The sequence below is a fragment of the Chlorocebus sabaeus genome, chromosome 13 (assembly GCF_047675955.1).
Source record: "Chlorocebus sabaeus isolate Y175 chromosome 13, mChlSab1.0.hap1, whole genome shotgun sequence".
NCBI classification, from domain to species: Eukaryota; Metazoa; Chordata; class Mammalia; order Primates; family Cercopithecidae; genus Chlorocebus; species Chlorocebus sabaeus.
This window is the reverse complement of record NC_132916.1, coordinates 34,389,589-34,416,784: the sequence shown is the minus strand read 5'-3', so window position 1 is coordinate 34,416,784 and position 27,196 is coordinate 34,389,589. Positions and strand designations below refer to the sequence as shown.

The 27,196-nt window shown below is 36.5% G+C and overlaps 2 protein-coding genes across 2 annotated transcripts in view; one reads left to right on the top strand and one right to left on the bottom strand.

Annotated features, from left to right (window-relative positions):
• The window catches only part of METTL24 (methyltransferase like 24), a 124,668-nt gene extending 121,401 nt beyond the window's left edge, over nucleotides 1–3,267 (top strand). The window contains exon 7 of the mRNA XM_073022413.1: nucleotides 1,832–3,267. The gene's annotated coding sequence lies outside the window, so the exon portion shown is untranslated. The remainder of the gene's footprint in view (nucleotides 1–1,831) is intronic.
• Nucleotides 2,224–27,196, bottom strand: part of CDC40 (cell division cycle 40) — a 50,023-nt gene continuing 25,050 nt past the window's right edge. Inside the window, exons 4-15 of the mRNA XM_038001018.2 lie at nucleotides 25,938–26,021; nucleotides 24,313–24,452; nucleotides 23,562–23,658; nucleotides 22,094–22,233; nucleotides 21,212–21,286; nucleotides 19,017–19,062; nucleotides 16,584–16,685; nucleotides 14,912–15,027; nucleotides 14,525–14,658; nucleotides 8,166–8,242; nucleotides 5,498–5,642; nucleotides 2,224–4,520 (exon numbers count right to left, since the gene is read on the bottom strand). Of these exons, the coding sequence (XP_037856946.1) occupies nucleotides 4,343–4,520; nucleotides 5,498–5,642; nucleotides 8,166–8,242; nucleotides 14,525–14,658; nucleotides 14,912–15,027; nucleotides 16,584–16,685; nucleotides 19,017–19,062; nucleotides 21,212–21,286; nucleotides 22,094–22,233; nucleotides 23,562–23,658; nucleotides 24,313–24,452; nucleotides 25,938–26,021 (1,334 nt within the window). The 3' untranslated portion in view covers nucleotides 2,224–4,342. The remainder of the gene's footprint in view (nucleotides 4,521–5,497; nucleotides 5,643–8,165; nucleotides 8,243–14,524; nucleotides 14,659–14,911; nucleotides 15,028–16,583; nucleotides 16,686–19,016; nucleotides 19,063–21,211; nucleotides 21,287–22,093; nucleotides 22,234–23,561; nucleotides 23,659–24,312; nucleotides 24,453–25,937; nucleotides 26,022–27,196) is intronic.

The window sequence follows — 27,196 nt, the reverse complement described above, 5'->3', positions numbered from 1 at the left end:
AAAATATTAATTTTTAAAATAATTGAGTACATCTTGAGATAAAATTTTGGATATGTCAAAACATATTATTAAGTCCCTTTTAAACCTGGCTATTAGAAAATTTGAAATCACATATATGATGGACATATACCTATTGGACAGAAGTGTAGTAGAACAAATAAAAAATGGAGATCCGAGTTGCTCCCCCAGATCTAAAATGCTGGAGGCTGGAGAGTGGGGAATGAAAGAAACTCATCTGAAGACAGCTATTGCAGATATAAGAAGCTGCAGAATCAAAAGAGTTTCACTTTCACTTACTGTCACTAAAAATAAAGTCACTCTAAGGGCGTTGGCTGCAAGTCTGTGACTTCTTTTAAGTTCCAGATAAAATTGCAATTAGGTTGAGAAAGTTGTTTCCACAATTATTAAAGGGACTATGAATATGGAACATGTATATATAAATATACTATGCACATACATTATACATACATATACATGCACATACACACGTGTACAGTGCATATTTTTGACCAGCTAAATTTCTCTTTTACTTTACATGTCCCAAATAGTCTAGTTTCCCAAATGCCCAAGATAAATTCGGGACTCTACCTCAGTGGTTCTCATTTGAGGATCTTGCTAAAAGTGCTGACTTTGATTTGAAGGTCTGAGTTGGGAATAAAAATTCTACATTTAAAAAAAGCTGGCTCCCTCCCATGAGGGAGGCTGAGGCGGGCAGATCACCTGAGGTCAGGAGTTCGAGACCAGCCTGACCAAGAGATGGAGAAACCCCATCTATACTAAAAATGCAAAATTAGCTGGGCCGTGGTGGCGCATGCCTGTAATCCCAGCTACTCGGGAGGCTGAGGCAGGAGAATGGCTTGAACCCAGGAGGTGGAGGTTGTGGTGAGCTGAGATCGCACCACTGCACTCCAGCCTGGGAAACAAGGCTGAAACTCTGTCTCAAAAAAAAAAAAAAAAAAAAAAGCTTTCTAGTGATTAGATATGTATTTGTGTGTCTACATATATATATTAATATATACTTTAAATTTGAATCTTCAGTTAGTTCGTTCATTTTACTTAGTGATCAAAGAAACATTTTACAACATGAATTTTGAGCCCAGCGCTGCAATAGACACTTTCCTTCCATTGGATCTTCTCTTCTTCTCAGGCCCTTCGTACTTGCCTTGTTTTTACTGTATTTCATCAATTATTTTACAATACACTAAAAAAGAATTGAATGCTGCCCATTAGACTATGACATTCATTTAACCATAGCCCTATTCAAAAATGTCAAAACGTGAAAAATATGCATCTGTGATGATACACGGAATCAGTTTCCCCAGGTCTTACTTTGAGACCCACATTTAACACTGCTGATGGATACTGGGGCCTGGATGCCACTTTATATCCCCTCCCATACATGAATTCATGATGTCTCCCCCAAATAATCCCTACTTTCTTCTGAATTCTACATCTCAGTAAGCAATGCAAGCCCTAGGTAATTCAGATGCAGACAGTTCTCAGTCCATACCCTGAGAAACAATGTTCTTCAAGGAAAGTCTCTAGAATTGTTCTCAGTGTTGTGATATTTATGGTTACCATCTAAGGGTTTGCTAGTTCAAAGTCAATGTTTTCTTACAGGTATTTTATAAATATACCAAGGATACCAGCCAGCCCCACAACGTAGCCTCAAGAACTACTTAGAAATGTGGCTGTGTAACACTACTCCCTGTTTTTGAATCTTAAAATTTGCTCCTCGTTTAGAACAAAATATTTCCGGCTTGTGACTCAATATATAATATTCATTCTAGTAAATCTTTCACTAAAGCATCACTTTTATCCTAACTTTTAGGAAGGAAATCTGTCCTGGATATGACAAAAAGGCTGCAAAAAGGAAAAGGAGCCAGATGGTAACCACTTAAGTCCAGTAACCATGTGATCTTGAGACTTTTTATGCTGAAATGTAACCCCACTCACTTATGTACTCTAAAATGTTGTGTAATCATGACTTAGTGCCACCACTAAATGAATAAATATGGAATGTGTTACATTTAATGTGCTCTGAGGGTACTGCTGTGTATTTTGTTATATAATCATAAACCCATTGATATACCTGAATAAACCACATCCACCTCTAAAGCATCATTTCTCTCCATATGATCCACTTAAAATTGCAAATGGCTTAATCTAGTGTCTCAATACACTTAAGACTTAAAAGGAGACTAAAGATGAACAAGATGAACATTTTGATAGCACTTTCTACAAAAAATGCTTTATTTAAAAATATGATCTTTTTAAAAAGGAGACAACTTTTATATACACTTACTTTAGAAACAGTCAAAAACACAACAAAATAAATCCAGATTTAGAAATGATGATTTATAACATACAATACTGGTGTGCTGAACAAGACAGTTTAAATGTATGATTCTTTTTGTCCCTTCACATTTCAATAATTCACATTTGTTAAAACTAGTGGTTGGGACTAAAGAAAAGGTCATATCTGAATCCTTTCCCCTTCAGAAACCTGTCACCCTTCTGGGCAGTTACAGAAATGGCAAAGCTAGGCAGTGTTTGTATTTCTTTGGGTGCCTGTCTCTGTGTCAAAAAATGTATCTCTGCTTTTATTCATTTTTCTATGAAATTTATTTTTATGTGGCTATAGGGCCTGGTCATATGTCCCAGGCCTTTCAAAATCTAAATTTCTAAAAATGGACACTCCGTAAGGGCAAGGAGCATACACTGCTTTGACCTCACTGGACTCAGAGTTTAATGCTCTTAGGTTATCAGCAAGAGACATGATTTTGATCTTCCAGTTAGCACTCCAAGCAGCTATCAACCAATCTTTTTCAGCATGGTAGTGAAATATTTCAAACCATATTCAAACATCTAATATAGACTTATAATAAAACAGGAAAAATGGCTTGCCAAATTAAAGTGCTATGAGCTACTACATTCAAGAGGTTATCTTGATTTTCTTTTATTTTTTGAGATGGAGTCTCACTCTGTCGCCTAGGCTGGAGTGCAGAGGCATGATCTCAGCTCACTGCAACCTCCGCTCCTGGGTTCAAGCAATTCTTCCTGCCTCAGCCTTCTGAGTAGCTGGGACTACAGGTGCCTGCCACCAAGCCTGACTAATTTTTGTATTTTTAGTAGAGATGGGGTTTTCCTATGTTGGCCAGGCTGGTCTCGAACTCTTGACCTCAGGTGATTCACCTGCCTCAGCCTCCCAAAGTGCTGGGATTACAGGCGTGTGCCACTGTGCCTGGCCTATCTTGATTTTATAATCTGATGTTTTAAAAACTATTTTTCACCATGGTCACCGCTTCTCAAACTGGGGAACTCTAGCCATCTTCCGGGAGTGTCACTTTTTTTTTTTTCAGACATAGACGTTTAAAAAATTTTTTAATCTTAAAAAGTCCTGTTGTATATATTCACAGGTAAAATAGGAATAATTTTAAAGATAAAACACATGACTTCAAAGAAATTACAAGTTGACATCTTGGACTCTACCCATCGTACTTTATCTCCTATGAGGAGGATTTCAGTAATTACAGCTGCGAAGCAATGTAGGAGATCTTGATTTCTCAAAGTGTAGCCAGGTCTTTACTGACAGTGAATGTAAACAAAATTCAAAGTCTTGGTACATCCTCCTGAGTTCCATCTTCAGATATAACATAATTCTCTGATTAAATACATACAGTCCTGCCTATACTGATCAGGAATTAAGTCAACGAAAGAACTCTGGACTGATTTTTATTTTTCATTGTTTATAATTAGAGGAATGCTGCAGTTAAAGATGATTACTGCTTTACAACTAAAAATACACAACATGTGTCATCAAAGGGAGTGGAACTCATGAAGCCGAAAGATTAGAACTTGACCCAGTGAAAATAATGGGGACAGTAACTGGGTGGTTTTTTCCTTCTTCCAAATTTACATTAAATTATATTATCCCTATTCTTTACTGCCCTTTTGGCTGAAGAGGTAAATACATGGTATTTTTCTGAATAATTAATCACATTACCTCCTCTAGAATCCCAAATCCACTAGGGATTCTTTCTTGACCCCAAAAGGATGCCTTCAGTATGTCATGGGTATAAACTCAAACTGCTTGCCAATTGTAACTACTTGTCAAATAGAAAGTCAATAGCCATTTTCTGTATAAATAACATTTATAAAGAACAAAATTAAGTTGCAAATGAAATTATGTCAAATTTACAGTTTCTTTTTTTAAACAATGGGTCAATGTCATCAACATTATCTGTAAATCAAGTTATCATCTGATACATTTAATAATTAAATACAGTTAAATATGACAATGGATCAAAAATGATCCTAGCTAGTTTAAGGATTAATCTAATTAATCCCACAATTTAATGAGACCATCCCAACCACATGTTATGACCTTAGAAGTTTCATGAGGATGCCACACTGCACCTATACACACTTTATCATGAGCTTTAAATCGACTGTAGAGTTTTGTGGTCTTCCAGTCCCAAATGTTTAATTTTCCATTTCCATCTCCTGAAATCACATAACTATAATGGGAAGAAAAATAAATTCAAATTATTCAAATACCTTAACCTGGTAAGGTGAATGAAGAATAGGGGAAGACACTGTCTTTTCACATTAACATTAAAAAAAAAATCCAATGCAAATATACAATACTCAGAATAACAGGTAGAATATGAAGCAGTCTATAATTTGAAATTCTATTTTAAAAAACCTCCCAACCAATCTAAGAGTAGAAAATTATTTTTAACTGGGAAGACTGGGAGTCCCGGGGCCACAGTGAATGAGGTTACACAATCAGTCTCTAGATAGTCAGAAACAGAGGTTGGAGAGCCAATTCCACATATAGCTGGGAACACTTTTAGATCGATTCCATCATAGTAGCTCTACCACTTTCATAATTACTTTTTGGCTTTAATATCTTTTGAATACATCTAACACTGAATCAGAGGTAGGCCCAATTACTAAGCTAAACATACAAAGTTACTGGGATTTCTAAATTACTTCTACCTATACATTTTAACTAAGAATCATGCTGTAGGCTTCACAAATCCAGTGTGACCTAGAAATACTCAAAAGCTGGATTAGAGGTTTCAGCACAGACAAGCTGTAGCGAAGCTGTAACTGCAACACTGTAATACACAATTAATTCTTCTGGTGTTCATTCAGTCATAGCAATACAGTGATTATAGCATTTCTAGTCTTGCTTAGAAAAGCAGAGAGAAAATAAGGCTTTAGTTATATAGACAGGGATTTATTAGGTGACTAAAGGGCATAAGCCTAAGTAATAGAAGGGAATATACTAAAGCAAGAACCTAAAAAAAGCAAAATGTAATTTTCCTAATTTGTTCTCGCCTTTATAGCCAGCATTTTGAAAATGTTAACAGATTATCGAGTTTTCATAAAAATATATTAAGTGAGAGTGATATGTAAAGTGTTATTTGTACAACAACAGTTTATATGATATTTGAATACTAGAACGGATTAGAAGTTTTAAACTCACCTCATGTCTGGTGAAAAGTCCACCTGACAAGCGTAGCCTGCTACCATATGGCCCTTAAAAATTTTTTTCTTATTTAATCTAAATCTGTTCTGTGCTCCAAAAATTAAGATTTGGTTGTCCATTGATTGGCATGCTAGCCATTTTCCTGTAAATTCAATAAATGAGGTATTTTAGAGAAAGACTAAAACATTTTTTAAAACTTTTTATTTTAAATATGTTCACTGTGATTAATATAACTTTTGCTCCCAAATACTTTATAACACTAAAAAATAAATTTACTATACCACCTGTAAAGTGTTACAAATATATCACTGGCAAGAGGTATTAATATATAAACTAAAGGCTTTTGCGTATACAATCCTATATCATTGAGCACTCTCATATAAAAGCTTTTTTTTTTTAAAAGAATAAGGAAATATAGAAATTCCAAGTTTCATGTTAAATAAATAAGCTAAAAGTTACGAAATGAAATGAATTTATAGTAAGTATAGACAACAGAACTATGGGAAATAGGAGAAAGAGACTTATCTGTGGTAATTATGGAATAAAGAAAGATTAACTGGTGAGAAAGCCTAGGGTTATAAAATAAAACTATACAAAAAAAGAGGTAATTTAAAAAAATTATAGTAACTTTTTTAACAGCCACAATGCTTTTCTCTACTTAGGATTCATCAAAGCCCCTAGAGCCTAAACTGCAGTGTCTATAGTCATGCGCCACTTAACAATCTTTCGGTCAATGATGGACCACACATATGACAGTGGTCCCATAAGATTATAGTGCCAAATTTTTACTGTATCTTTTCTATATTTAGATATGTTTCGATACACAAATGCTTACCACTGACTACATTATTCAGAACAGCAACATGCCATACAGGGGTAGAGCCTAGGAGCAACAGGCTATACCATACAGCCTAGGGTAAGTAGGCTATACCATCTAGGTTTGTGTAAGTACTCTGTATGATGTTCATAAAATGACAAAATCACCTAATGCTGCATTTCTCACAAGTACACTTGTTGTTAGGAATGCCTGACTATACTTCCATCCTACATACAGTCATTCCTTGGTATCTGTTGGGAACTGGTTCCAGGATCTGCACCCGCTACCCAATACCAACATCCACAGATGCTCAGGTCCCTTATATAAAATGGCATAGTATTTGCATATAACCTACACATATCTCCTGTATATATTAAATCACCTCTCGATTACTTATAATGTACAACATACATGCTTTGTACCTAGTTGCTACCCTGTGTTTTTTAATTTGTATTTTTAATTGTTATATTGTTATTTTTTACTGTTTGTTTTGTTGAATATTCTGGACTCATGCTGGTTGAATCCCAGGATGTGGTGCTCACGGACACGAAGGGCCAACAGTACATGTAAACATTACTAAGTAAGCAAACAGACTTAATGCCTGAGTGGGTAAATGGCCTTGTTCAAGATGGGCACAAAATTTGTAACAGGTGGTTTAAAAATAAGCTACGTGAAATGTAGATGCACAGTGATGAAGTATATAATCTAGCAATTATCAAAAAAGGATTCACTTACGTTGCTTTTCTAATAAAAAAGATAGAGCATTTGACAACTATTACCATTTGCTTATGTCAGAGGCCCTGATGGAACAGCAAACTCTTCCTTGCCCCATTATGTGAGTTGACAGTGGCTTCGATGACAATGTCCCCCAAATATCAGAACCCCCACTTTAAGACTCTCATGTAGAGCTATAATTACATCAGTATATTGTCAGTATATCTGTAGCACAAATTATCTTGTACTGAAGACAATGGATTAAACAATATTAAATAGATTTATCTTTTTAATTTTTGCCTGAGAAAATTTTTTATAGTGAATTGCTGAAGTGTTCTCATTATAAAGAATCAGACCAAAATTTCCTATCCCCTGAAAGAGATTACAATAAACCATTATTATTATTTTTTTTAGAGAGAAGGGTCTTGCTCTGTTGCCCAGGCTGGAGTACAGTCATGCAATCATAGTCAACCTCCTGACTCAAGTGAACTGCCCATCTCGGCCTCCCAAGTAGCTAGAACTACAAACGTGCACCACCACGCCAGCTTATTTTTAAAATTTTATTTTGTAGAGACGAGGTCTCTCTATGTTGCCCAGGCTAGTCTCGAACTCTTGGGGTCAAGTGATTCTCCTGCCGTGGCCAATCATTATTAAATGATGTACTGAAAGTGATTCTGTTCGGAAGAAGAATGAGAAAAGAAAACTCTGGCCACGCATAGGGGTTTAGGCCTGTAATCCCAGCACCTTGGGAGGCTGAGGAGGGAGGATAACTTGAGCCCAAGAGTTTGAGACTAGCCTGGGCAACAAAGGGAGACCCTTGTTTCTTAAAAAAAGAAAAAAAAGAAAAGAAAAGAAAAGAAAACTGATTGTTAAACAGAAATCTTCTGATGTTCAATCAATGTTAGCAGTAAATCATTCTTTTATTTTTATTTAAAAAAAGACACAGAAAAGTAGGTGAGGTGACTTACATATGAAAGCCAGTAATTCTTTCTAATATTGTAAAGATTACCTTATACAAGTAATGGCACTGTGACAAACTTTCCCAAGAAGGAAGGGGCCAAAGTTCTTTTGAATACAGAAATCACACCGTATCTTAAAAGCTCATTTAAAAATACAACCTACATACTAACTCACCATTTGGAGACAAAGTCACTGCAGGCATTGAGTGCATACTGGGTTCTGCTATATACTTGAAATCCACAGGGATATCCCTAAAAATTTTAAATAGGATAGCGGAATAAGCAATTTTTATAAAGTACCTTCTGAAGAATTATCTCTGGAACAAAGGAATAATATGCAAATAAAAGCAAACTCTTGAAATTATGTATTTAACAATTCTTTCATGAAACTTTCTGGCAGAAGAAAAATCACAAGATGACACTGTATTGCTTATGGTGAATCTTGTACTTCATAAATGACTTTCCATGATCATTATAACAGTGACAGTGATTTTGTTTTCTATTTGATTTAAACCTGGCCTTTATGTTAAAAAATCTGTTACTAAAAGTTCTTTAATAATGTACCATGGCAACGGGTACACTAAAATCTCAGAATTCATCACGATATAATTCATCCATGTAGCCAAAACCCATTTTTAGTCCAAAAGCTGTTGAAGTAAAAATAAATAAATCAATTAAAAATGTACCATGGTAGGGCAAAGCAAGATGTCTGAGGCAAGCCTAGGGGGAAGTGTTATTTTACCAGCCAGTCAACCTTAACTCGAGTGGGTGAGAGTGTTAAAGAGCCTGCAGCAATGCAGGAGGATGGCAGGCAAAGCTGTAGGGATCTGTGAGCTGGTCTAGCCCATCCAGAAATGATGATAAATTATGATAAATAAATGCTTGGTACCTCGACTATTTTCAGTTTACATGTAAAGCATTTCAAATGTGTTTGGTGAAGGAGAAAAAACACTAAAAAGAAAAAAAAAAAACTCACATGAATGATATAAAGAATGAAAGAAAAAAAAAATAAAAAACTAGCCACCTAAATTTAGAACCATCAAAAGTTCTAAGTGCCTTTTCATTTTCAATATTCTCCAAGCTAAAAATCCTTTTCTGAAAGGAGTTTTGGTCTTGTTGCTTTTCATGAAACTAGAAATATTTTTTACAGAGTAATGTGTGGGAAATGTAATCTGATGAGCAATACAGATTATACAGCAGCAATTTCAATTTCAAACCCTGTTTCAAGTTCCAATACTCTGGTTAACTGTAAAACAATAATAATGTGCCTTAATATAAGGATTTTCTCTATTTATCCATCCATCAAGCAGAAGGAGCAAATGACTAGAAGAAAGTTCTATCAGGGTCGTGGTCAGAGGAAAACATTTTCAGGTATAACCTGGGGAATAACATCATTTGTCAGATCTCCAACCCTTTATACCTCTACGGTACCAATGAGAACTGACATTTAGAATGACTCAAATGTATTAAAAAGATCTGCGGTTGAAAAAAGGCTTGTTTCTTCCTTCCTTGTACTTATTGTTAGTGGTTAGTTATTTTACAATATGAATTAAAACATGAGAATTTTCTAAATTAACTGTATTCCAGGTTCATATTGATCAACGTGTTAACAAAAGTAAACAAAAAAATTCAAATGGATACCTTATTTCAAGGAATCTTCATACCAGGAGCTTGGAAGAAGAATTGGAACTACGCTGTGGACTTCATTATTTCTAGCAACAATGCCTGCTAGGCATAAACCCAACATGGCTCGGCACAGTGGCTCACACCTGCAATCCCAGCACTTTGAGAGGCCAAGATGGGTGGACCACCTGAGGCCAGGAGTTTGAGACCAGCCTGGCCAACATGGCAAAACCCTGTCTCTACTAAAAATACAAAAATTAGCTGGGTATGATGGCACAGGCCTGTAATCCCAGCTATTCGGGAGATTGAGGCAGGAAAATTGCCTGAAGCCAGGGGGCGAAGGCTGCAGTGAGCCGAGATCATGCCACTGCACTCGACATTCCAGCCTGAGCGACAGAGTGAGACTCCATCGCAAAAACAAACAAACAAACAAACACAGCACTATTTTCTAATTGGATACTGTAACTCAGTATAAGCTAGTAATTCATATCTTGCAAATAATCTCCAGTTTAAAAATGAATTCACCAAAAAGAACCCTAAAAAAGTCTATGAATTTTTAAAGCTAAAATATAAACAGTAGTGTCAACTTCTATAAAATTTTAAGAAATATTTTACCAAAATAAATACCTTCTGGAGAAAACACGTCTACGACATTTCACGCATTTGGTCAATTAAAATACCATGAGTTCACCCGGTACGGTGGCTCACGCCTGTAATCCCAGCACTTAGCGAGGCCGAGGTGGGCGGATCACGAGGTCAAGAGATTGAGACCATCCTGGCTAACATGGTGAAACCCTGTCTCTACTAAAAATACAAAAATTAGCTAAGCGTGGTGGTGCATGCCTGTAGTCCCAGTACTTGGGAGGCTGAGGGAGTAGAATCATTTGAACCTAGGAGGTGGAGGTTGCAGTGAGCCAAGATTGTGCCACTGCACTCCAGCGTAGGTGACAGAGCGAGACTCTCCCTCAAGAAAAAAAAAAAAAGTTGCTGAATATCTAATACAGTCTTTATTCTCCTTTAGAACATAATACAGTTAGTTTGTATAGTTTTACTTAAGAAAGCCAAGTTTCCTTTGTTTTCTTGTATTATTATGGTACTCTAAGCAGGTACAGAGTATAAAAGTTTGGCAAACACCACTTGTCTGAAGGCCCCAGTGTTGCTAATTTTCCCAGAGAGGAGGTCAGCTGTCACTTTGCAGAGGTCAGGGCGTCCCTTCCTCTCCTAAGCAAGTGGCCATCACTAGTAATTGCTCTTAGGGATGATTCATGCAGTGACGCACAGTTCCGGGGCTCCTGAGCTGGTTTTGCTTCCTACTTGTCTTTGTAGCAGGACAGACCCTCACATTTATTACTTTCTCACTAATCAAATCAAATACAAGTTATTACTACCTTCTCTCCTTACCAGTCCCCTCATTCATCTAACTATCCATCCACATGATCAAGAATTCAAGTTTTGTGAGGCCAGGAGTTTGTGACCAGCCCAGCAAACAAGAGTGAGACCCTGTTTCTACAAAAAACTTAAAAATCAGCCTGGCGTGGTGGCATGCACCTGTAGTCCCAGTCACTCAGGAGTCTAAGGGAGGAGGATCGCTTGAGCCCAGAGCCCAGTAGTACAAGGTTGCAGTAAGCTATGACTGCACCACTACATCTAGTCTAGGCAACAGAGTGAGATCCTGTCTCTTAAAAAACAAAAAACAAGCTTTGGAATCAGTTTGATCAGAGTGTGAACTCTGGCCCTTTTGTGTCCTATATAACCTTGGGCAAATTACTTAAACTATATTAACTTCCTTATACATAAAATGGGAATAACAAATGTACCTATCTTATAAGATTGCTTTGCACACTAAATCAGATGGTTCAGGTGAAATGCTTAGCACAGTGACTGGCATATAGAAAGAGCTGAATCAGTGTAACATCATTGATAATTATACCAATAATGACTTCTTTAGAGATTCAGCACATATTGTGTGCCAGGTACTGTGTTGGGAACAGACAGTAAGCATGACTCATACTGTTCTTTCTCTCATGGTTAAGAACTTGTCAGGAAAGAGAACAAATAAACAAGCACTTGAAGTATGCTAAAAGCTGTGGAAAGCCAATGACAGTGTGGGATGATAGAGAGGAGGCACCTAATCTTATCTGAGGACTGGTCAGGAAGGCTCTCATAGTAACGGTTAAACTGAAATCCGTTTTTTGTTGTTTTTTTTTTTGTTTTTGAGATGCAGTCTCGCTCTGTTGCCCAGGCTGGAGTGCAATGGTGCAATCGCGGCTCACTGTAACCTCCACCTCCCAGGTTTAAGCGATTCTCCTGCCTCAGCCTCCCAAGTACCTGGGATTACAGGTGCGCACCACCACATCTAGAGACGGGGTTTTACCATGTTGGCCAGGCTGGTCTTGAACTCCTGACTTCGTGATCTACCCACCTTGGCCTCCCAAAGTGCTAGGATTATAGGTATGAGCCACCGTGCCCGGCCTGCAATCTGTTTTTAAAAAATTATATATTTATTTATAATTTTTAATTTTTTTATTCAGGTGGGGTCTTGCTCTGTCACCCAAGCTAGAGTGCAGTGGCACAAGCATAGACCACGGCAGCCTCGACCTCCCAGGCACAAGCAATCCTCCTGCCTCAGCCTCCCGACTAGTTGGGACTACAGGCCTGTGCCACCACACTAGCTAATTTCTGTATTTCTTGTAGAGATGGGGTTCGAGAACCCAGGCTGGTCTGGAACTCCTGGGTTCAAGCGATCTACTCAAATCAGCTCCTAAAGTGCTGGAATTATAGGTATGAGCCACTGCGCCCAGCCAAGTTAAAGTAAAATCTAAAGAATGACGTCATTTGTAACAAAACAGTGTATGACTTTTTAGGAGTATTTCCTAAGATCTGAGAGGAAATGAAAAAAAAAAAAAAAAAAAAAACATACTAACATTACCATTAGTTTAATAAAAATTCTTTGCTGACCAATGTTTTACTTTAGAACACCCACATACACATATCCTTAAGCCCTGTAATTGCTCGACTATTTAAATATTTACCAACTTCTTTTATACCACTCTATATTTAAACTTGAAAATATCTGAAGGTAGAAACATCAGAAAGTTTGAGTATGATCAAACTGCTAAAGTACATAAAACAAAACAGAACATGTATATGTATGTTTATTCTCCAGAGTCTGTGCAAATGATCTAAGGTGGCTCATATAAAACTTGGGGTCCATTTTAGATACTCTGTAAAAAAAAACATTTCTGAAGTAAGAAAGATCTTAGCTGTAAGGTAGTCTCTAACATGGGCTATATGTTAAGACTACTCTCCACTACTTGGGGATAATCTGAAGGGGTGTAGTGGTGGTGGTGGTGAGTGTGGGAGAAACTACAATTAAATTACATTAAATGTTCAGTCACCCAGATTGTCCTGACAATGGTTAGGGACCTGCTCAGGTCCGCAAAGGGACTTAGGTATAAGGAGGAAACCACTGGCTGTGGTTCAAGGCTTTCCACTTGTTAAAGCAGAAAAACTTGTGGGGGATGGAAAGATACACTTTTTAGTCCTTGCTAGGAGGAGTCATGGCTGAGCTGTGCTTCATAACTGACTGGTTTCCATTCAGTCATTCATTTTAACAAAAAGGTTAGTAAGCATTTTTTTGCAACTAAATTATAGAACACACAATGATATGTAATGAAACTAGTATATGCTTAACTTTAGAAAAATATTTTTTTCCCTAGGAAAGTACAATTAACCAATACATGACTATATTCTATAAGGAAAACATTTGTACCAGAGTGATGATATGGGGTTACATGGTTTGGTTCTGTGTCCCTTCCCAAATCTCATCTTGAATTGTACTTTCATAATTCCCATGTATTGTGGGAGTGACCCTGTGGGAGATAATTGACTCATGGGGATGGCTTCTCCCATACTGTTCTCGCATGGTAGCGAATCAGTCACACAAGATCTGATGGTTTTATGAAGCGAAACCCCTTTCACTTGGCTCTCATTCTCTCTCTTGCTGCCGCCATGTAAGAAGTGCCTTTCTGGCCAGGCACGGTGGTTCACGCCTGTAATCCCAGCACTTTGGGAGGCCGAGGTGTGCAGATCACAAGGTCAGGAAATCAAGACCATCCTGGCTAACACAGTGAAACCCCGTCTCTACTAAAAATACAAAAAATTAGCTGGGTGTGGTGGCGGGCACCTGTAGTCCCAGCTACTCGGGAGGCTGAGGCAGGAGAATGGCGTGAACCCGGAAGGCAGAGCCTGCAGTGAGCCGAGATCACGCTGGTGCACTCCAGCCTGTGTGACAGAGCGAGACTCCATCTCAAAAAAAAAAAAAAAAAAAAAAACCGGGGTCTTTCTCCTTCATCAATGGTTGTGGGGCCTCCCTAGCCATGTGGGACTTAGGTTCATTAAACCTTTCTTTTATAAATTGCCCAGTCTCACGTATGTCTTTATCAGTAGTGTGAAAACAGACTAATACATGGGGCATCTTTCAGTACTGAATAATCATAAAAAGTGGACATTTAAAAAAATTAAGATATACATCACTACTTTCTTTGGGTGGTTCTAGGGCCACGATCTTATGCTCAGTCCCCCTCCTCCTTGCCAGTTATTTTACAGAGATGAATAAGGAACCTAATAAAGAATGTAAGACAGCAAAATACAAATCCAGCATCACTATAAGAAAAACAACTCAAGATACACATCCTTTGAAAAGACTATCCGAAGATTATAAATGGTAGCATGTTTAGATTTTAATCTCCACATTGTCAGTATTTACATAGTTAAAAGTTTGATTGGCAAGCCAGGATCACAGTTGCAAAAAATATTCAATGGTTCCATATTACCAGGCTTCATCTTTGTCGATATAATTTTTAACTGCTTGCTTTATATAAATCAGATTTTGTACTGATGGAAACTCACCATTCCCAAACTCTTAGGCTTTTATCATCAGATGTGCTCACAAATCTCCTATTCTCGTCCACAAAAACGATGGTGTTGACAGCTCCCAAATGCCGATCATATTCCTGTACAATTTCTCCACTTCGAATGTCCCACTGTATATCAGGCAAGAAAAAAGGTAAAGACAGAAGTAGAGTGGATTTATGAAAGACCATAATTCTGGAAAGTGGAGAAGGAGAAGATCTTCAACATGATGTTTTTATAAATGTAAATTTTTCTAAGAATGGTGCATCAGCCGTCCCTAAAAGTAGCAAACATTAAATGAGTAATATTAGCTTATTAACTTATTCCATCCCCTTATACAACATAAAGCTTAGGAGTCTTAACAAAATACTGTGAAAAACTTACTTGCACAATCTTCTTATCAGACATCCCAGCCACAAAGAGATTTTGCTTATCTTCATCAGGATTGAATTTGACACAATAAGGTACTTTTCGGTTTGTAAATCTTGATATACACTGTCCTAAAACCAAAGACTCAAATTAAATAGGTAAAATAAATTTGACCACTTAAAGATGACTGTGAGATTAAGATCTAGAGGTCACCAGCTTAATAAATTTTGAAGAAGGGCTGCCTGCTTGCTCTTTACTGTAAACTACATTTGTTCTTTTTCACAGATTTTTAACGATTAAAAATAATTTTTTCAAAAGTAAATCTGCACTACCAATTGTAGAATAAATAAATTATAACTTCATTCATATAATGGAATAGTGCAAGCAATAAAAAAGATCAAACTATTGGTATAAGCCATGAGGGACTCTCAGACATTATGCTGGAGCTAGAAACAAAAGAGAAAAAATGGTATGATTTCATATATAAGAAGTTTAAGAAGAGGAAAAATGAATCTGTGATGACAGAAGTGGTTACCATGGTTACTGGGAGTGGGCACAGACTGGAAAAGGGCATAAGAAACCTTTACTGAGTGCTGGAAATATTCTATATCTTGATCTTGGTGGCAGACAACTGCATAGGTATGTTTACAAAAAAAAAAAAAAATCACTGAATATTTAGGCACTTCATACATTTTACTGTATGTATATTTTATCTTGATTTTTAAAAGAACCTGCAAAATGGTAGTCTCTCAGCCTTGGCTACACGGTACAATCATCTAGTCTATACACTGTACCAATTACGTAAATACCTCTGAAGGTGGGACTCAGGCATCAGTAACATTAAAGCTCTTCAGATGACTATAATGTGTGGCCAGAACTGAGAACCACTGCTAAAGTACTGAAGAACATGGGCTTTGGCATCAGAGAGAGCTTCGTTTGAAACCAAGTCTGCCACTTACTAGCTGTGTGACCCTGAAAAAGTTAGCTCTTTAAGCCTCAGTTTCCGTATCTATAATCTAATAATAGTACTTACCTCATAGGGATAAATTAAGATTGAAGGAGATACTGAATATCAATGCTTAGCAATTATGCCTATTAGATGACGTTTAATAAATATTAACTATTATCATTACCCTTCAAATACAGTAAGGGTAATGATAATAAGACAATAAGATAATAAGATGATTTTTCTAATTACATAAAATTATACTAGCCACAACATATTAATGTGAATCAATTAATAAGCAGCAATTAGTATGGCTGTGAATATATAAAACCAACTGGCCTGTGAAAGTTTAGACCTACATTTTAATCAATTTGTGCAAACACATTTAATTTTGTTCATTAGACATTTATTGCACTTCTGTTATGTGCAATACACAGTGCGAGATGATGTAGGGGAACAGAAACATCAATTAGATGGCCTATACAAGATTTTGACTTTGCTTATCTGTCAATATGTTTGCTTTATAAACTCTATCTGGTGGAAACAAGTTTCACAGTAAAAGAGCTACTTATGCTCAGTTTCAACTCTACAAATGTATTCTGTGATATTTGCTGACAGTGAATGGTAAGAGAATCAGCAGTTAGAGAAGGTGCCATTTGGCCACAGAAGACTACTCACACTATTTCATATACAAACGATAACTTGTAAGATGAATATGTATTAGCATAAGTGAACTCTTACCTGTCTCAGTGTCCCAGAGCTTAAGATACCTGTCATAGGCTGCGCTGAGGAACTGTGTTCCTGCAGTATTGAAGCAAATATCCCTAACAGCCTTACTGTGACCTAAAGGTGGAGTCAACAGAAACAGCAATGAGGTGAAGCATCATATCTTCTCTTAAAACATAAACACCATAAAGAGACACAGCACTAAGCAGTGGTTCTCAGCTGTGAGTCAAGATCACTGGAATGCCACTGCCTGATTTACTGACTTAGAATATGTTATGTGTGGGCTTCAGAATGTGGGCGTTTTTTGCCCCTTGAAGAAGCTCCTCAGGTGATTCTGATGCATAACATCTTGGTTAAGAACCAAGAGAAAAGGTTTAACTTTTCTTTTAAGTCTGTCATAGCAATTTCTTAATATGCAGCACATACAAGTGACGACTAGCTAGCCAAGAATTTATGGAAATGTAAAAGACCAATTATTGCCAGTGAAAGAAATGGCTGCTGGAATTTTGGAGGTTCACTCTCAGACTGTTCACCAGGCTGCAAGTGAAAACAAACTGACCTAAACCTAAAGCTCAGGAAACTGTAGCCCTTGTTCAATAATTGCATATTTCTGTGATCACATTACCAAATTTCATAGAAACTGATTCAGAATGTAGGAGACTTTCCAAAAACTATTATTAGCTTGCATTGGTTTTTTATTTTTGAGACAGGGTCTCACTCTGTTGCCCCGCCTGGAGTGCAGTGGCTGGATCTCAGCTAACTGTAAACTCAATATCTCTGGCTCAAGTGATCCACCCACCTCAACTTCTCGAGTAGCTGGAATTACAGGTGCACATCACCACGCCTGGCTAATTTCTGTATTTCCTATAGAGACAGGGTTTTGCCACGTTGCCCAGGCTAGCTTCTACTGTTTTAAGATGATGTTTTGACAATACACTAATTTTAAGGTGCTGATTACACTTTACTTAAAAAAGAATATTGCCAGACCACTCAACTCTTAAAAGTTACAGGGAAAAATAAAATGTGGCTAAACAAAAGCAAAAATGTTCCACCCCACCATGACCAAGACACATACAATTGTGCAAAATGAGCACGGCACAAATTGTTAACCACATGCAGCAGCTCTAAACCATCACCTCCAGTGAACTCTCATCAGGAGGTATGTGTCATGGCAATTAGCCATCCTTTTCTACAGCCGGAGTCCCAGTCAGAGCTGCTATCATCTCCCTCAGGAGGAAAATTTCAGTTTTCCACAGAAAACCGGTCTGTCAGTACAGGGGAGACAGGTGCAGACCAAATCCACTCGATCTGATGGAGATGTTTTGTTCCCCTGTACACAGCTAAGAGCCCTCCACAAGTCTTCCTTTAGGCTGTGGTGTCATCTTAGGCAGAATTAATTTGTACAGGGAGGCCCTAAAATCATAAAGCACTGCTGAACAGACTCCCACTTTAATCTAAAAACAGAGCCACTAAGAGTCACACCGTTTCAATATGGTACAGTTAAATCTGGAAAGAGTAACTAGCCTTCACATGAAATTTGACAAAGACAATAAACCTTTCTCTACCAAAAAGGCTAGCTTGTCACAAAGCTGTCCTCCCTTTGGCCTTCTTTCTTTCTTCAAGGAGTTCTCTCAATCTCACCCTTTTTTTATGCTTTAGCTGCCAATTCTCAGTCTCTCTTCAAAGCTCAACATTTGGCTATCTAATTGCTTACTGGACATCTTCACCTCAATATCCCAAAGGCAGCTCAAATTTGGTGTATCTAAAACCTCACCATCATCTTATGTTCCTTCTTGGTGAATGGCACATCATTCATCCAGTCTCATGGGAGTCACCCTAGATTCCTGTCTCACTGTGATCATTCACATGCCACTACTAAATCTCACTGACTTTAACTCTAATACGTCTTCTCTCTCTGCTGCTTTGGTTCAGACTCTCATCATCTCTAAACCAGACCTATGAAATAACTGTGTAATTCATTTCCCTTCCTCCAGGCTTGCCCTACCAAATCATCCTGCGTATTGCCATTTGATCTTCGTAAACTTCAAATCGTGTTGCTTTCCGGAAAGAGCTCTTTAATGGTTCCCCAATGCCCTTACAACAGAGGCTAAACTCTTTATTAATGGCACAGGAGGTCTTCCACGCTCTGGTCCCTCTCCTGCTACTTTTCTCTGCTTTTGTTTCTCACCATCCCCCATACTCTGACAATCCTGAAATGTATGTGGATCCCCTCAGCAGCACGCTGCCTCATGCTACTTTTGTTTTGCATCTGCTGCTCTTGCTTCCTAGTTCTCTTTGTCTAACTGGGGACACTGACTCCTCCTTCCAGATTCAGCTCAAGTCTATGAAGACTTCACTTCCTATCAGTGTAGTAAAATTACTGTCAATGATGTTATCTTACTTTAAAAATTCTTCCCAGATTTATGTTGGAGAGAAAAGAAGCATTACCAATAAATGTTCTCAGACAGCGCCGGTCTCCATAAACCTCCCAGAGCTGGGGGAGAAAAAAAACAACACATAGAAATATTACATTTAATAAAGGTCTTTCAGTCAATAACACCAGCCCTATGCTGGTTACGTGTGTGCATATCTGTGTGTGTAAACACACAGCTTCAATCATTAAATATTAAACACTGAATATCATTAAATATTGCTTGGTGCTGCCAGTTTGTGTTATATTATTTGGAAAACACACACACACACACACACACACACAGTCACACACACTCAAAACTAGAGTTTTAAAGATGTTTACATCAAAATATCAAGAAACTTAACTATAGATGGAGTTAATTCAAGTGAATTTTCATTTTCATATTGCTCTTTTCTGTTTCATACATTTTCTAGGACGAAAAGTTTCTACTTTTCTAGCACTACAAACGACTTTTAAAGGAATTAAGTATTATTAAAACCGCCATGTATACCAACTTTTAAAGGAATTGTGTTATTAAAACCGCCACGTATATATTTGATACTGAAAGGCTTTTTTGTTTAGTTTTCTGAGGTAACAAGTATTACAGAAGCTATAAGAAAATGATGATCTAGACTAAAATAAAAGGTTCATAATTCTCAGCACATCTAAGGTAGATTAATACAATAGCTTCAAGGCCAGCTTTATTCTTGACTGCCTTGAATCCAATCCTCAACAATGTTACTAGTACTCTAAAATAGAAAGCATTTCCTTGCCACCAGTGCCAATATGACACAGTCTCAGTTACTGTAGCATACTAGGAAAGGACCTCTGAGACCTGGTTTCTTGCCCACTACTGCAATCATTCCTTGTCTCTTAGATGTTACGCTCCAGCAAGCACAAAACTGTTATTTTCAGCACACACTATGCTGATTCATTCTCTTCACTCTTTTCAAGCAAACTCTACTCCTGTTTCCTTATCCTTTACTTATTTAACCTTCTTACTAAGGTATGCTTCCTCTTTGAAACCAGCGTATCTTGTGCTTACCTCTATAATGATCATTTATATCATAATGAAATGATCATCCTAAGGGGAGGGACAGTGCCTTCATAAGCTTTTACTTTCAGTCCCTTCCACATAATAGAATGTTTATAGAAGTCAACTAAATTGAATTCTATGCTTTTTTGGTTGGTCAAAGAAAAGACCAACATCTCAATTAACATGGCTTGTACCAAGTAAAAGTAAAATGGGGGTTTTTACTCCAAAATGTTGGCCTGTCATTTTAAGCTATTAGAGACAAATGCCTAAATGGTTGCTCTTATCAAAAGAGGTGGCCTTTTTCATTGTTAATATCCATGAATTATTTACAAATGATAAAATTTTAATGACTCAACTTTTGAAGCCCCAAGAGCACTATAGCGTTGGTATTTATTGAACCATCATAATGGTCTAGACAAAGAGAAGACACAAAACCGGTAAGAACTATCCTTTCAGATTTAAAAATTTTTTCAAGACATTCTGCATATTCAGGTTGAGATGCATTGGCAACCGAGTTTTTTCTACCACACATTCTACAACTGAACAGAAGCTAAAGATGGAGCTTCCCAAGACTAGAAAAGGTGAAAGAAGGGGCTGGGAGCAGTCCTGTTACTTGGTATCTACTAGTATTTAGAAGAAAATGGACGAATTACATTTTCTACTTTCTAAAAATAGGATTTCTATCATATGTCCTCTCTATTTCATAAGGTTTGGAGAAACAAATAAACTACTACATATACAAAATCTCTATAATGATTAGTGATTAAATATTTATATGTCCAAAGCCAACATGATTAGATCACATTCTCATCAGTTTTCTAGGCTTAAAAAGCGGCCTAGCCACTGCAGGCGCCTGTAGTTCCAGCTATTTGGGAGGCTGAGGCAGGAGAATGGCGTGAACCCAGTAGGTGGAGCTTGCAGTGAATTAAGATCATGCCACTGCACTCCAGCCTGGGCGACACAGCAAGACTCCATCTTAAAAAAAAAAAGGGGGGGGGGGATAGCTAATTGGACCACAGAGCCATATGGAATTTATGTTTGGAAGTAGTTCATAAATTGTTGCATTTACAGGATCTGAGAGAAAATAATTAGCTTCTAATTGCCTAATAAACCCAAATTTTTTTATAATTAACCAAACAGATTTAAACAAAGAACTAGCTTTGCAGCACTCCTACTCTGTTACTGAAAACTCACCTTAATTTTACAGTCCATGGAACAAGACAGCAATAAATGGCCAGAGAGAGGAAACAATCTGACTGCACTGACGCCCTATAAAAAGGTATTACAGTTATCAACCAGAAGCATTCAAAAGATCAGCTCAAATGAAGCATCAAGAAAAGACAGTATATATTAAGCAGCCTAATTTGCTATTTTTCATTCCAAAAATCACACCCCAGAATAACTTTCATTAGCATTCCAAGAGCAGACCTTATTGACACCAAGCTTTTGAAGTTTTTTCTAACCTTTAATATTGAGTTCCTCACCCAATGGAATCCTGAGTCAATCAAATTGCTACTGCCCCCACTTCTCTTCCTTTTTTTACTTAGTCCCTTTGCTCTTTGCAAAGAGTTGGAAATTACAAGTTGGAATGGTGCATATGACAAAGAATATCAACATCAAAAATTTTCATGTACCTTATCTCTGCATTAGTTTAAAAATTACCATAGTTTATAAACCAGGGCGCATCTAATCTCTGAAGTGTGATGACCACAGAGCTAAAGCAAAATTACTGAAACTAAGCAGGAGACTTGGTGCTAGTACCAGCCCATTACTCACTGATTTGGTGCCCAAAAGGAAGAAGATTGTAGCAGGAGCTTGTGGGGAAAGGCCTGGCTACAAGGACGCAGGACACTAAATCATGAACGCTATATCATGGCCAATTCAGATGGCTTGAAGACTGATTAGTCACCTATGATGGATGTGTGCGCACCTCCAAAGCCTAACCCAGAATTATATTCAATTTGACTTCCCTGCACCTTTACCAGAAACACTAAATGTTCCACATCAACAGCTAAAACTGTATGTTGGCTTCATTATAATAGCATTACAGCAAACAGAAACAACCAACTTGCTTACCTTCGTGTGTCCAGACCACACATGAATTTGTTTTTTGGGAAGATAACACTTCTCAGGTGGCATAGTTGACCGTAGATTAACACCAACATCCTGAGGTATGTGAAGATAGGACCTGCCTTGATAGTCATACATTTCTTTAACTGAAACAAAAAGGCAAAGAAAATCAATAAACAAATACAACTCACAGTCATGAAACCTATATTTTTAAAATAACATTTTTTTCACAGGGATATCTTCCATATTAAGGTTCAGGTAATAACACTCCAATGATGTAAAGATCAAGAGTCAGCTAAGATATAAGTGCTTAAAATAACTGCTATCATTTACAACTAGAGGTAGTATTTCGAAATTCCTAAATACCCAGAGATTATAGACCTTTAGATAAGATCTATACTTCTTTTCATCACTTACACATCTTAGTAATCTATAAAGACTTCACTGTGGCATAATTATAGCAAGGGAAGATAATACTTGGGCCTTGTGAGTCACTGGTAAAGAAGCAGAAGTATAACAGGTTAAGAAGGAAGTTAAAACAAAACAAAATATATCAACTATCCTTTTCCCCTGCTTTCCTCTTTTATGCCCTTCCAGTTCCCTTTCATTTATCTTTTCCTGCTTTCATCACAAATTTTACAATAAAGTCACCTGTGAGAATTAAATGACATACTGTATATAAAGCAATTAGCAACATGCCTGGCACAGAGTAAGTACTCAATAAATGTTATTATATTATTGTTATTATAGTTTTGAGCACCATAGTACTGAATAGACTCCTTGGAGATAAAACTGAAGCTTGAAGAATGAAATATGGCTTCATCAAACCTAAATATCTGATGTAATATAACATTAGAATAAGCAACACTGTAAGCACTAAGTTATTCTTTACAGTTTTAGATAATCACTCTGTAAGTTCCTAAATATAACTAATTATTAACTAACAGGTACATTCTAGAATACTTATGATTTATTTTGGTGAATATGCATTTCCTTCTACAAGTCAAAATAAGTATGAGAGCCTTAATCTCCATCTTTTCACATGAAAATCCAAGTTTATTCTGAGTATAGCTGAATAACGGTTATGAACTGTGTGGATACCTGAGTATTTGGCTTCATTAAAAACAGTTAAAATGACTGGGGCACTATTAATACACCAAAAGAGTCAACTTTATCTTACGAAAGAATAGACTGTGGACTATTCAAGTTTCTTTTTTATCTACCATTTAATAAAATTCATTAACACTTGGAAAAAAATTATCTGTGGCTATGATTAATCATGCTATTTTTTCTCCTTTATCAGTGTACAGAAGTCTGCTGTAATTTCCTTGGGATACAAATTGTCTAACATAATTATACTCAACATAATGATTTTATGACAGCTGATAGTAAGGGTAATGATACTGTATGAACAGCTAACAGAGTAAATATGGAGGTTTTTCATAAAAATGAAGATGTATAAAAAATATGTTACCATGTAAGATTGTCTTCTCCTCCCCAGGTTTCTCTTCTTCCTGCTTTCCTTTTTTCTGCCTCTTTGCTGTGATTTCATCCAATTCTTTTTGTTCTTCCTAAGAAAATTAAGGAGTGAAATTTAAAGTGAATGTTCTAGAACCTCATTATACCTAAAGTTGGTGCTATAAATTATTTATAATGAGGTCTACATATCTGGTCCAAGTATGTTCCCAGGATAACAAGCTCAACACTTTTTTTTTTTTTTTTCTGAGACTGGCTCATGAAAACAGTGAGATTAGGAGGTGAGGAAGGGAATGGCAGAGCATTTACTTTACAAACTTTATAGTAGTTTTAAAAATACACATAGAGATAAAATTTGTTTAAAATTTTAAATAAATTCATAAATCAATAAAACTTCTAATCAATTCTAGTGTCATAGAAGGCTGATTTTGTAGTTACTATCTGAATGTCTAGTATCAGAAGAACAGCTACCATGGCAGCCTAATAGCAATATCAAGGAAATCTTTATGAAAATTGTTCAATATTATAATTTAATAAAAAAGCATGAGAGAAAACAAATCAGCAAAAAAGGTAAATAAAAATATTTCAAAGAAAAATAAATTTTATTGTATATTTTCAATCAACTAAAGGCAGAAAAATTTTGATGAGTCATTTGGTTCTCTAAGGAAATCTCAAGTTTATTAATGTAGATATCCTTCACAGAGATACAGCATATACCTGAACTGACAATTAAAAACATCAAAGCTTACTTCTGAAGGTTTGGCTACATCTTTTTCATCCACATATTTTGCCCATGGTCCCAAGAAACCATCAATATTGGATGCATCATTTTCTTTAAACTTTTTCCTCTTTTCTGTTTTCTTCTGACCAGTTTCAAATACAGTTAAACCTATGGTAACCAAAAAAAAAAAGAGAGAGAGAGAGATGTACATTTTCTAAAGAAATATGAACATATGTTTAATTTTGTTTTATATGGTTAAAGAAAGATGATTGTTCAAGTGACCACAGTCATTAAAAAACAAACAAGCTACATGAATCTACCACATACGCTGACTCATGCTACACAAAAAGGGATTCAACCTTCTGGGCAAAGATACTTAAAACTAATTCAATATTCTGCCAATTCTAATACTGTATACTTGAAGAAGAGACCCAAATATGTGTTCCTACAATAGCACACAAGCCTTTTATTGAATCAAAAAGCCGTGTCAGTGGATTTGTATGACTTTCTGGAAAAAACTCAGGAACTCATTATGGCTAAATAATGATAAAATGACCTTTGGAAGCAAGAATAAACTGTAATTTATCATTTTAAAACTAAATTAAACTAAATTACAGTAAGTACTTAATAACTTATCTTCACTTCACTTGTAATGCAAAAATGTAAATCAAACAAGGTTTCACCAGAAGTGGTACTTCTTCCAAGTGACTTCAGTCTCAACTTCACCTCTAGTATCATTAACGTTAACAGTAAAAGAAAAGGAGAAGGAGGCTGTTTCTGGTTGAGATTTTGATTTGATTAATAGGAGGTGGCATACTGTGTATAGTCATTAACCTGGAAAAAGAAAGGTTTGTGGAATCATAGTCACAAGTTAACTAAGAATCTAGCTACCTTTAGGTGGGACTTACAGAGGTCTAGCTTAAAGAAGAAATGTCTGCCTATAGTAATTCAGACTGTTTTATAGCAAAAGCCTGTTAAAATTCTATTTTAACAATAATCTAGCTCATGTACAGAGAGCAGCCTGATCACATAGGGTCCATAGCTACTAGGCAGAAGTGTCCCATGCAACCAGCAAATTACTTTTTTAACTGCATTTTATGGATACTACTCTAATGGATTGATGAGCCTTGTGACAAGTTAGCGTTTAGCGTATGATGTTTTGTCTTATTGTAAGTACAAAATGAATATGAATACAAACATACATTAAAACACATATTCAAATTCAGCCTTCAAAGCTACTCTTCAAAGACAATCTTCACAGACTTACCAAATAAAGTATTTCTACTCTGTTAAAATGAAGCTTGACATAAGTGTTGAGAAGTCAATTGCCAAAATTATCTATACATTAGTTATAATTTATTGAGTGATTTCTACAGGGTTGGCATGGCGCCAAGTATTCAAAATAACTCAAAGATATATGTACCATTATTTTTTCTACAAGGTTACACAACTAGTAAGTGGCAAAAGCAAGCTCTAAACTGTAACATTTCTGAACTATATTGCTCTAAACTGTATTGCTCCATTGTTTCAACTTAAAAAAAAACAAAAAAACCAAGTGCTAAATACTATTTTTTATGTCTAATTAAAGTCACTCTGCAAGACACTAATTATAGATGTGTACATATTTGATATTAAACGTTTCAAATAAATTACCTTGATTTTTTTCAGCTTCTTCTACAGAACCAATATATTTAGCAGACACTTGATGATTATCTAATGAAGGGTCTAATGCATAACCTGAAAGGAAAAAAGTGAAAATTAACTCCATTTTGCTGTTTAAATTCATTTTATTATTATAATACAAATATACATATTTCACATTTTCTTTCCCAGATGTCAAAAATGATCTCTTTAACTCAGGACCAATCAGGACCAATCATTCTGCCCTGAGCTATACTGCTTCCTTTTTTTTTTTTTTTTTTTTTTGAGACAGGGTCTCACCCTGTTGCCCAGGCTGGAGTACAATAGAACAATCTTGGCTCACCACAATCTCTACCTTCTAGGCTCAAGCAATTCTCCTGCCTCAGCCTCCAGAGTAGCTGGGATTACAGGCTTGCATCATTACCTCTAGCTAACTTTTTAATTTTTTTGGAGAGATGGGGTTTCACCATGTTGGCCAGGCTGGTCTTGAACTCCTGACCTCAAATGATCCACCGCCTCCGCCTGCCAAAGTGCTGGGATTACAGGCGTGAGCCACTGCTTTCGGCCCCTGAGCTATATTTCTATTTAGAACCCAAAGCTATATTTTTATATTTAGAACCAAAAGCTCAGGCTGGACTCCAGCATAATATGTTTCTTATAGGATGAATTTTGCACACTGACATTACATTACTAAGAGCCTCTCTGGCCAAGACATCAAACTTTAGTTTTAAATATTCTAAGAGCTTGAAAATACATGTACATGATGCATTTGGAAATCCAGAAACCATTTTCCTTTTCTTCTTGGTAATGGATATTGCAGGCAGGGCTAAGTTTATCAAATTATATAAATTATTAAATAATAAAAAAGGGTAAGAAGATTACATAAAATCTAGCTATTATTTTGAAAATACCATTCGCAGTAAGGACAGTCTTCCTTCCCAATCTTAATATATTTCTATTTCATCAATCATCCTTTATATTTCCTTAAGAGAAGTAAGGAAGGATATCTACCAACATATGAATGCACTTCTTAAATTAATTATAGAGTATGTAGCTACATACAAATGTGGTCCTCCGTGGTCTATGGGAATTTAAGGAAAGAAAGTCTACCTAAGTTAGCTCAACTCAGTTTTTTTCTCAAGTGGGTGTGCTAGCACAATAAATGTTTGGTAACATTAGTCTGGTATACTCACAAGAGTGCTAGATCACTGATCAGTTTATGGTCTACAACTCGTGTGTACAATAACAGAATACGTAAAAAAGTACTAAGC